We start from the raw sequence: 12,387 nt of genomic DNA on the forward strand, positions 1-12,387 counted from the left end.
TTTGTGAAATCTTTCAGCTATACTATGCCTTTTATGCATTATTTAACGTGTATTGAAAAGTTTATGAACTACTCTTACTAAGAGTCTCAGAATTTATCATTAGAATTTAGATTCATTTATGTGGCAATCAAAGCACTCAGTCTCAGAGGGGGTCAAACTGCACTAAGACTGAATCCAGTGCGCTTAAAGTACAGGCTGAACTTCCTCACATGGCCTGACTCTACAGGGGATTTCCTGCCCTGAATCACAAATACAAAGCTACTGTAGCTCAGGAAATTCAGATTTTAAAAAATATGGCTGATAATTAACAAGAGGAAAACAAAGCTTTCAGACAGTGCAGATAAAAAGTGCAAATCTAAGAGCAGATTGAAGCAGAATACAGAGCTGGTAAAAGCCTTGTATACCTGTATTGTTTAGACAGCTGAGGTAAATGAGTTTATTAACCTTGTGTTTCACTCTTGAGATCTCTGTTAGCTGCTTGTGGACAGATATTGGCATGAGAATGAGTCATGATTTGATCCACTTCACATCCTCCTCTGGAGTTTTCACTCAAGCGTTCCCTTTGTGTATACAGGCGCATCCCTTCATTATTATATATCAAAAGCCTGATTAATTGAAAGCCCCTTGGAAACTCTAACACAATTGACTGTCATTTATTTTATTAAAAACAAGCATCAGCCACTGATTGTTGCCCAAATCCTACGCAAGCCCTTTAGCTGCCTGTCAGGTCAAACTTATTCAAGCTGGGGGGTAATTCATCATAATGACACCGCAATTGTGATTTAGGATTCAACCCTATTCACTGATGGTAATGGGAAAAGTACAGCTGAGGCATTAAAGTCGATGTAGTATCTGGAAATTGCTCATACTATTACATGGATCTCCTGTCAGGAACTTGTATAGACATTTAATGCTGGTGGTTGGCAGGTTTAAACACATGATTGATTGACTCAAGAGCCAGAAGCATTTTTATTTATTTATAAATTTTTTATTAAATTGTTGTTTTTGTGTGCATTCATTCCCCAAATTCAAAGCTATTTCTTGGATCACCAGATTTTTTAAAAATAATTTTTAATATAGACTATTCTATGCCATTACGTTTAAGCCAAATATACTGTATATATGAAAGATAACGTGAAAACTGCAAAGACAGGTAAAAACTTTACTGTATGGTAAGGTAAGGTAAGGTAAGGTATTTTGCTTTGTTTTATGTTTGTGTGGTAATACTAAGATTGCCAAGGCTTTGCCAGAATCTTGAGAATGTGCAAGACTGTTTGCTTGCGCATATGCAGGATACGATTTGCTACAACACTGTGTGACTTATGAAATATGTTATGCTTATAGTAAGTAGCATAGTCCCTTTCATTAGCCAGAGGCTTCAATCAATATCATTGACTTCCTGCACCTTTTAAAGACGACTTAACACATCTTAACACCTAATGGTTTTAATTAGATTCAGCCAACATCCTAACAATATAAAACATATACAGGCTGAGGGATAAAGAGAAAAATCTTTAAATAAATATTCAGACATTGCAGAGAAGGGAAAACCTGTAATGCATTTTGTTTGGGTGGTGGAGCTCAGCATTATTAAATATTCATAGATTGATAGATAGGGATACTTTATGAATCCCCAACGGCAAACTCATGCAACCTCTCAGCTGGCTAGGAAAACAAAGAGTAATTTTCATTGCAGAGATTTTGTCATTGTACTAAACTCAAAGAAACTAGCACAAATTATGAATTTAACCATGGGGAGTTCATAAAAAAAAAAAAAAGTCTGTAAAAGGCCAGTGAAGTTTAAACGGCCTTTACAAGCTTTGAGATCAAAGGTATCAGTGCAGTTTTTGATGTTTAAATGTTTTTTTTTTTAGATGGTTCAAAATGGCCAGTCTATTAATGTGTCTATTAATATTAACTTTAATTAGTAAATATGTAAAACGAAATCCTCATCCCCACGCCACAGAATCAATACTCTGCCTACCAAAAATACAGCAGATTTACGCAAGCAGCCTCGCAGGGGCCACGATTTGATAATTGTCTATCTATCCTCTCGTTAACATGCTTTTTGCAATGCCGATGAGGAGGAGGACAGGTGCCTCTTTCAGCACAACCCAGCTGGCTCTTCAGTCCTAATTCATCCTGCTTCAAGTGTTATTGGCCAAGCTAGAGGTAAATCACACAATAAAACACTGCAAAATATGATGCCGTTTCTTATACAGCACCCTACACACAGATAATTACAGTGGCGTCATAGTAATGCTGGGGCGTTTCCCATTGGACCAAATTGGTGATTGCAGACAAAAGTGAACTAAATTAGTTTGTTCCCCTTATCAATGCAGATTTTGTTATCACAAGCATGTGCTTTGACCATTTAAAAGTTAAAGATAAATGAAACACAGCCGCCATGGTGTATCATTACAATCAAGGAATCCGTAGGGTCCGTAAACAGAAAGGTGATATATTTTTTCTCATTTAAATCTCAATGGGATTGTAAAGGTGACAAAGAGTTGCACATAAAAACATAAATTTCTTTAGTTGTGAATTATTTAGTGTGTTTACCAAAGGACGCTGTATATGGTTTATCACTGTGACATCAGGCAGTGTGTGTTTTATTGTCACACTGAACTGTCGTGCTCTGCCTTGATCCTTCAGCTGTAGATGAAATGGTTAAATGTGACACTAGCAAAGCATAAATCAATGATTCAATTCCCAGAGATCATGGAAACGAATGCAATGTACATTTTCAAAGACCAGTCAGAAGTAGATGTTATTGAGGGAGGGACTTTCCCATTCTATGTATTTGATTGGACAATTCTGAATGAATTCTGAATGAATGAATTGGTGCTAGTCATCAATATTTTTGGTCTATTTCCACTGAAAGGAAACGTTAAATCTGCTAGATTTTAATTTTGTTAACTTTCAGGAATACACTAGAATATATATGTCTACACAACTCTTTGATTTCATAAGATCTTGCGTAAGACATAAGTCTGTCAACTTTTTGCTTGGTCCTCTCCCTTCACAGCTAACATCTGTAAGTAACATGGACACTTTACTTGGTCTTTTCTGTGAGGTGAGCACAATTACATCTGCCGTTTAACCTCCTAGCCCTCGATTTAGAGTTGACCCTGTCATGACAGACTCAGATCAGAATAAAATACGATGAGGATCAATTCATGCGACAGGCGGAATTTCTGCATGGACTGCGGTAATTGTTGCAAACGAGCCCGTTTGGAGAGAGACTGAAGTAATGATTTGCACAGCGCTTGGTTTGACACGACTGATCATGGCAAAACTTTCTGGCAAGACATTCTGATCTATTACTCATTCATGTGTGCAGTGGAAAGTTTAGCCGTCTTGTAAGAAGCATTGATTTACATAGGTCATCCTCAATTACTCTGGAATGATCTTTGGTAATGGTGCTGGTTTCATTTCTTTCCAGAAGACTGTGAGGTGAGCACAATTACATCTGCCGTTTAACCTCCTAGCCCTCGATTTAGAGTTGACCCTGTCATGACAGACTCAGATCAGAATAAAATACGATGAGGATCAATTCATGCGACAGGCGGAATTTCTGCATGGACTGCGGTAATTGTTGCAAACGAGCCCGTTTGGAGAGAGACTGAAGTAATGATTTGCACAGCGCTTGGTTTGACACGACTGATCATGGCAAAACTTTCTGGCAAGACATTCTGATCTATCTGTTCTTTAACTTAAGGTTTTTTTTTTTTTTTTAAATAAGTGTCTTGTCTTGGTTTGGTCAAATATACAGTAAAAACAGTGTGCATTGTGAAATTTTATTACAATTTAAAATAATTGTTTTCTATTTTAATATATTTTTTACATCTAATTTATTCCTTTGCTGGCTAAGCTAATTATCCGCCAGTCTTCAGTGTCACATGATCCTTCAGAAATCATTTTTATATGCCAACAAGCTTGGTGCTCAAGAAACATTTCTTATTAACAACAACTTTAAAATACTAACATATTATGTGTGATTAAGAGTAATCATTTCTGGCTTTACTAAATGTTTATTGCCTGTCCATTAAATAATTTTTGCCATTTTGCCATTTTTGTTGAGAAGAATAAAAATAGAACAGGAAATGAAAGAGAAAGAGAGGTGAATGGAAAATGTTGCAAGCCAGATTCAAACTTTAGCCACACCTCTGATCGATAATAAAACCTCTTGAGCCTTGACTAGCCTTGACTCTTGAGCCTCAAACTAGTGCTGACTAAAAGTCTTGATGTCTTGATGAACTTTGCTGTAAAAATCTCCTCATCAAACACAGGTTGCGAGTGGATCTCATGTGTGACCATCCTTCACACCTAGAGTAAAGAAGTCAAGCAAATTGAAGTGCAGGTTGCCTTCACACTACGACGGGCTCCAATCACACAAACACCTCCCACACGCCAGCCAATCAATTCTCATGCTTCACAGCACCTCCCACGCAAGTGTTCCCACACCGACCACACAAATGTTACACCCCGATAACCATGAGAGGGAGAGAGAAATGGAGAGAGGGAGAAAGACTGAGAGACAGATGGACAGACAGAGATGTAGTCCTTCACAGCTGTTTTCTGTGAAAACAAATCAAAGTACCCCATGAGTACTTAAATTGTCACCTCATAAAAGCTTTAAAAAAAAAGATGTCAAATATGAGAAGAGCTACAAAAAGGATGGGATAGACAGCCAAGAATAAGAGGGATGGCAGACGAGATGCACCACACTTTTTTTTTTTTCTCACGTTTTTTTGGCCACGCTTTTCTATAATGAAATTGTATGAGCACATCAAGGTCCAAGGTCCAAAACTGCAACAAAACAAAAAAAAACTAACACCATAAAATGATACATTTATGGTGTTAGCTTTCTCATTTTGAAGCATAATAGCTTGATAAATTATAGTGAAACCTGGATATTCTTCAGAGAAAGTCATATGGAACAACACTGTTAGAGCTCCACAGATCAACTCTGATAACTCTGTCTTCCCATTACTATGCAAATGACAGGGATCAATTGTTACTGATCATGCAGGTTATCTCAAAATGAATCTGTTTGATTTTTTTGTCCAACACCACAGTCTCCGTTCTGCGTACAAGGGTTTATAAAAGCAGTGTGACGGCAGAAGATAAAGAAAGAAGTCTTAGAAGAATGACTTCAAAGAAAGGGGAAAAGGAAACAGATACATTGAACTAAAAAGAAAATGGCCTTGAGACAGGTGTTTACATCATACTAAGTGTAAAAGTACTGGTGCTGAAACATTTCCATAAAGTTCTATACGTAAAGCTGTAAGTTACATAAAGAGTTATATAAAGTCTGTTTAAAGATAGCTGCAGCTGTTTTCATCAATGACTCAACATTTTCTATAGTTATTAGATTCAGACACTTGTGTGTCTACTTTGGCCCACACCTGGACAGAGAGTACAGGTGAGGCTGGTGCCATGATGACGGCCATTCACTTACACAGCAAGAGCTGAAACGGCCAGCATATCTAACACGCGGAAATGGCATACAAATGACATGTTTGGTTTTTCCACACAGATATGAGTTAAATTAGCTTCCAGACTGTTCCCCTTGACTCTTGACCCTCAGTTGTTGCAGATTTTTAAACCTGTTATGCTGGCTTTGTCTGTGTAATTGAGTTTCAAATTCAGAATGAATGACAATTAAAACGGTTTAATAGAACAATTTAATGACTTAAATATAAAAGAATGAATTGTAGAACAATTCTGTGATTCTAAGAAAAAGCAGATGCAAAAATAGCATGATCTACATATGTATATGCTTAAACACTTTCCATGTGCGTGCATGTCTGTGTAAGTGTGTGAGTGAGTGAATGCATGTGTGTGCACGTCACAGCTGGGTATATAAGTGCCTCTCTCCCTCCTTCCTGATAATACCCACTTTCATTCTCCTCCAAGCTCACAAAACAGAATAAGGTAAGAGATCCTATCTATCCATCTATCCATCTATCCTAATCTATTCTAATCTATTCTTTAACTTTAGAGTCAAAACATTAGAGTAAAAGAAGAAAATTGTAAACAGTGCTTGATAACTTTCTTGTCTTTCTAAAATGATTTACTTAATACTTTTTATCTATATAGACTTAAAATGTCTTTCATCCTTTACACCGAGTTGACAAAAAGTCTGAAAAAATAGCTAATTTGTTACATCAAGTAACTGTATTTTCCTTGTTATTTTCTATTATAGTCAAATAAATTTGTTTATTGATTACTGATGATAAAATATTGATATTGATTAAATTTAAAGGATAAATCAGGTTTTTTTAACTTAATTACTTACATTTACATTTTGCGTAAATAAAACCGAATTAAAATAATAATAATAATAATAATTTTTTAATAATGAAAAACAGTATATAAGTTAATAATTAAATAAACTAAACCGTATATCAGTAACAATACAAGTAAATATATAAACGTAGTATTAATAATAATAAAATAAACAATAAAATAAAAAACATTAAATTGTATGGCAGTAAAAACAAACAATATGCACATACATTTAATATTAGTAATAATAAAAATAATAACATGTAAAAAAAATACACAAATACATTTAATATTAATAATAATACAATTTACAATACAATTTAAAAAGAAAATGCATAAAAGTGTATGGCAGCAAAAAACTAGGAAGTCTTAGAAAAAGGATTTCTTTTAACATGCTTGCCTCTCTCTGCTCCTCCTCTAGTTCACATTTGCAGGATGAACAGCGGGGTGTGCGTGTGTGTGATCCTGGCTGCGCTTTCTGCCTCCTGTTTGGGTCGGCCCCGCTCCTCTTCCCCTGACACTGATGACAGCCCTTTCCCCTCGCAGCTGGACGCCAGTTTAAGTGGGCACCACCGGGTCGTCCGCTCCACCAGCCTCACCCTCAAACAGCAGCCAGCAGACACAGATCCAGACACCCGTGCCAACCTCAGCGAACTGCTGGCCAAACTCATCTCCAAAAAAGGTGAGAGACACTTGAACAACCGACAATGATCCACAATGACAGAAAGAATGACAATGGTTTTCAATTGTCTTGGAAACCAAAAAAATTTAGCTTCAGCAAATGCTTGGTTTTCTGCACAGTAACCAGGACAGAAACTCAGAATGAGTAACAGTGAAACTAACTCATACCGCACGCAGTACATACATAAATGGACAACAGGAAGAGCTGGAAGGAGAAGCAGACAAATCTGCTCTTTCTCTTTGTTTCCATCTCTTCTGCTCTCCCTTTCTTGTTTGACTTTCATGCTTATTTTTTCTCAGTGTATGTCCTTGTGTATGAACTAGAGCCCGACCGATATGGGTTTTTTGGGGCCGATACTGATACCGATATTAGGGAGTTAAAAAAAGATATCGATATATCGGCCGATATTCTTTGTGTATATTATAGTACAATACCAGTCAAAAGTTTGGACACTTTCCCATTCGTGTGTCCAAACATTTGACTGGTACTATATATAGAATACAGTATATACATAAACAGAATATATATATATAAACACATTTTTTGCAATGATCACTCAAATGTGGTGAGCAAACACTTATAATGACATGACAAAGATATGTAATGGAGGCAGGGTATTTAACAATTTAACAATAAACTTTATTATCCAAAATGAGTCTGACATCAGTGCACTGAACAGTAAAGTTGAAGTTTATTCAACTTTAATTCAATTCAATTCCATTCAACTTTATTCCGTTGAAGTTTTTCACTTCGGAACATTCATTCACGGATTTGCGCTACTGTCTTCACACACAGACGAAACTTACTAGCTCACAAGTGTGAAGTGTGACATAATATACCTCTGTAAATAAATACAATATAAATTCACGTCTCGCGCACTTTAATGCCACGCAGCGTTTCTTTTGCCTTCATTTGAAAACTAGCCATGAGCTCAGCATTTCCTTTAAAAAAAATCTTATTTTTTCAGATAAGTGCTAAAAAAAATATAAAATGCAAATTGGCTTATTCTTCGCTACACATAAACACAGAAATACTCAATAATAATAATAATAATAAAGTGCTACACACATTTAGAGCAAGTTCATTTTTAGGAGAACAACAACAGGAAGGTAAAATAACAAACAAGCAGGTAAAATCATTACATGAAACTACAGGTTTCCGCATAATGAAAGGAAAACCTTTGTCATGCACTATACAGTAGCTCCAGGTTAGCGTTGCTGGGCACTGACAAACACAAACACAGCCGAGTGAAGCATGTTTATGCCCGAGGTGTACGAGGGGTGGATATTTTTGGGTCAGGTGTGCACCATTAAATTGCATAACCACTCATTAGGGCGTCTCCTATTATCATTCCTAATCGCAGGAACAGGGAATTGCACCTCTGAACATGCAAGCTCAGTGTGACATGACATTTGATTAAACACTTATTTGTAAAAAAAGGAGCATGTGTGTTTGTGTATGTGGATCAGGTTTTTCATACATTATAGTGATCAAATATGCTCACAAGGATAAAATGGGGAGTGTTTATGGTCTCCAAAAGGAAAATAATTTAATAAACAGATAAATAATGTCAAAAAATGCAGAAAAGTTTTCTTCAATAGTTAAATTTAGGTTAGGGGGCAGATAATATCATTAGCCCAGTATTTAAAAAAAGCCAATGGAATGTCCAATGTGTGTGTATGTGATGAAAACATTCAGTGTGTGTGTAGTGGGAACTAACTGATCCCATTAATGAGAGTCCTAGTTTCTCACCGTACTCAGTTTCTCACTAAGGTCAGCTCTCTCTCTCTCTCTCTCTCTCTTTTAATAATTGTGAGTCATTTGATTACTTATTTGTAAAAAAAGGAGCATGTGTGTTTGTGTATGTGGATCAGGTTTTTCATACATTATAGTGATCAAATATGCCCACAAGGATAAAATGGGGAGTGTTTATGGTCTCCAAAAGGAAAATAATTTAATAAACAGATAAATAATGTCAAAAAATGCAGAAAAGTTTTCTTCAATAGTTAAATTTAGGTTAGGGGGCAGATAATATCATTAGCCCAGTATTTAAAAAAAGCCAATGGAATGTCCAATGTGTGTGTATGTGATGAAAACATTCAGTGTGTGTGTAGTGGGAACTAACTGATCCCATTAATGAGAGTCCTAGTTTCTCACCGTACTCAGTTTCTCACTAAGGTCAGCTCTCTCTCTCTCTCTCTCTCTCTTTTAATAATTGTGAGTAGGAGGTGCAAGCTTCACACATGTCAGCATGCCACAACAAGTCTACAACTTGTACAAATTTAAAAGAAATGATAGTATGTATAGTGTGTTAAAAGTCTGTTGCAAACAGTATCACACCCTTGACAACAGATTGAACAACACCTAACATGCTGTATGTAGCTGAAACGTTGCCCAAACATTGCCACACACAGTAGCATGCCACTCAACTCAATCATTTTTTTCCAATCACGTCTATTAAAAATAATTATAACAATTAACAGCAAGTCAAGAGAATCCTGACTGTTTAAATGCCATTTTGACACATCTAATAAAAAGCAAGAGTTCACACTGACATCTTGTTTTTTGATGTTTGCCGTTAACATCATCAATCGCTCAATTAAGTATGATTTATGTTTTAATGGGTGACATAAAACTTGCTACAATGCCAGATTCATTGATATCTTGCCATTTAGAACAAGGTTTTATGTAAGAGATGTTAGAAAGTTGTGTCTAAAAGTGAAGATTTATACTGTAAGTTTTAGAATGGAACTAAATCCAGAGATGTGTATATATAGAAATCCACTTTTTCTACTTATAGTCACTACTAGTTATACATTTAGGATGTTAAGAGATTTTGCATTAACTTCTTTCTTTCTTTCTCTCCTAGGTTCTGTTCGTCGCAACTCCTCCATGAACAACAGAGCAAACAGCATTAACCACCGGATAAAAGATCGGGATTACGTGGGCTGGATGGATTTTGGCCGCCGGAGTGCTGAGGAATATGAATACTCATCATAAAATCCATATATATCACCTGGTTCCTCATCTACAAATAAAGAGTATATTTATTACTACTATTGTTATTATTATTTTAATGTAAATTTGTTAAGAAACCAGTATAATGCAATATACACATATGCCTAATTTTGCAAAAAAAGACAAAAAAGTCTCAAAGTATTGTTGTTGTTTTTCAGTCTTGTCATTTTATTTTATTTTATTTGTCACATATGCAGTGGATTTTGCATAAAGAGAAACATTAAGCTGATGTGCTTGTCAGATTCATGAAAATACAGTTTTCAATAAATCAGGTCAGCATTCAACTTTGGCCTTAAATCCTACAGACTCCGGCAGTTTGTCCATCAAAACAGCTCGCAACCACAAGAAGTGCTTGACAAATGGCTTAACAAGACTTTGTGGCTCAAACTGCTTTGTCGGGAAGCCTCTTTGCTTGAAAAGAAAGTGAAAAATCAATAAATGAGTAAATGAATTAATGGAGGAAATGCTTTAAAGGAACATTAAGTAGAGGCAGTGGAAAAATTTCTGGTTAAAAAAGACCATTTGAATTATTCCGATGCTCTACTAAGACAAAGACAAAAAAGTGGAAAGAGTTAGAAAAGAGAGGGTAGGTTTCTTATACTTCAAGGCAGTCTCAAGGGATTTACTGAGTTTAATACGCTGTCCAAGGGTAAAGATTTTCGTTTGACAGGCACACAGAGACGGAAATAGACTGGAAGACAGACAGATGCAATAGACCACTCTATATATTAAGAGGCCAACCATCAAGCTGCAGTGGATATGGCATATGTCTTCAGACTGGTCAGCCGCCACATACATGCACGTCACCGTCTACTATAATTAGGCAATATTTAGATGCCCACGAGCTGGAAAGAACTGTCATTTTCAAAACATCCCCCCTTTCCTCCACTGACCCTTAATAAAGGCGAAATGCTACTGAGCTGTAATCAAATACTGGCAAATAAGAACAAATGTTAATCTCATCAAACCCTCAATTATAGATCTAATCCAACATCGAAGATGTATTACATCACATTAGACCACCAGTGGATTGGATTCAGCTTGTCATTATTTAGTCAAACTGGAATAAACTTATTGGAGTCCGGACTGTTGCTGGGCAGGAACATTGAACACTGGATACACTAAGGTAAAACTTTCTCATTGGGCACATTGGTTAGATTCTTGGTACCTGTGTTAGCTTAAACTTATTGCCCTCATTTAAAACGATGAGCAATTGTTTGTGTTACTTTGTGTCTGGTTAGATGAAGCAAACGGACGAACCAAAACATGGCTACTTATTTGTGACCAGAGATTAACATTCTCTGATGGACATTTCATGATATAATTGAGGATTTTTTCCCTAAAACATCTCTTAAAGCAGCACTATGTAACTTTTGGCGCTCTAGCGGTTAATAAACAGAACTGCACACATCCCGCGGAAGAACATTCCAACCGGAGCTACTTCTTTAAGTTTATGTCTATGGCGATTCACGCAGGTATGTGTTACTCCGCAGCGGTGACGACCCGACCAGGCTCATGATATAATTGAGGATTTTTTCCGTAAAACATCTCTTAAAGCAGCACTATGTAACTTTTTAATAAACAGAACTGCACACATCCCGCGGAAGAACATTCCAACCGGAGCTACTTCTCTACAGAAAAAGTTACATAGTGCTGCTTTAATGGATTTGCCCCAAGTCATTGCAGTGCACAAAAATAGTCATATATTTAGTCTAACCTAAGAAACATCTTCAAATGATGCCCTACCTGCTTCAGGATATTAAATGCTACTGTTTGGGCTGATTCATCTTTGTGGCTTATGAGAAATACTCGAGAGCAAATAATTCCAGTCCTGTTCCCATGGCAATACCATGAAAACCCAGGTCTTTTCTTTGGACACTTAATTTGGAGAGCATGTCTGAAGTAGGCAAGAGCTGAAATTAGGTTAGCCGCCATCCTGTCTGGGATAACAAATTGTTCCCTTTCACTTTTGTCTTGTACTTCTTCAAACAAACAATTCCAACCAGTTATGGGAGAAATGCAACCAATTCGGGAGGAAACATTCTGACTGATTAAAACTATGAAACCAAGTCCAAATCATGCATAATATAAAAAACACATAATATGACAAACCACTGCTTACCTCATTCCTGCAACAATTCTTCGCGCCATTTTGGAAAATGCGCCAATTTATCTCAGTTTACCTTTGCTTCTATTTAACGGTTGTTTTAACATGTTAAGTCCTGAAATGGAAGTAGAGGAATAACGCAGTTACCAAAATGTTAAATAAATCAAAACTATCTTAAAAGTAAGCTTCTTAAAGTAAAATTGTTAAGAGATTCATACATATTGAACTCATAACTCAGTTGATACATTTAATTATGGACCCTTAGATTGAAAGCTTTTTTTTATCA

The 12,387-nt window shown here is 36.3% G+C and overlaps 1 protein-coding gene across 1 annotated transcript; it reads left to right on the top strand.

Annotated features, from left to right (window-relative positions):
* The first annotated feature begins 5,873 nt into the window (after nt 1-5,873).
* Nucleotides 5,874-10,294, top strand: LOC107706167 (cholecystokinin-like). Its single transcript, XM_016509753.1, has 3 exons — nt 5,874-5,940; nt 6,716-6,976; nt 9,846-10,294. Exons 2-3 carry the CDS (start codon nt 6,730-6,732, stop codon nt 9,974-9,976), a joined length of 378 nt encoding a protein of 125 aa, XP_016365239.1. The 5' UTR covers nt 5,874-5,940; nt 6,716-6,729; the 3' UTR covers nt 9,977-10,294.
* The last annotated feature ends 2,093 nt before the right edge of the window (nt 10,295-12,387 follow it).

This window comes from Sinocyclocheilus rhinocerous, unplaced genomic scaffold, assembly GCF_001515625.1.
Source record: "Sinocyclocheilus rhinocerous isolate Xijiao unplaced genomic scaffold, SAMN03320098_v1.1 scaffold53, whole genome shotgun sequence".
In the NCBI taxonomy this organism is placed as follows: domain Eukaryota; kingdom Metazoa; phylum Chordata; class Actinopteri; order Cypriniformes; family Cyprinidae; genus Sinocyclocheilus; species Sinocyclocheilus rhinocerous.

Excerpts from the sequence above, each read along its gene's own strand:
- LOC107706167 (XM_016509753.1), top strand. The coding sequence starts at position 6,730 with ATGAACAGCGGGGTGTGCGTGTGTGTGATCCTGGCTGCGCTTTCTGCC. Across the intron at positions 6,977-9,845 it reads CAAACTCATCTCCAAAAAAG|GTTCTGTTCGTCGCAACTCC; the intron begins GTGAGAGACACT and ends TTTCTCTCCTAG.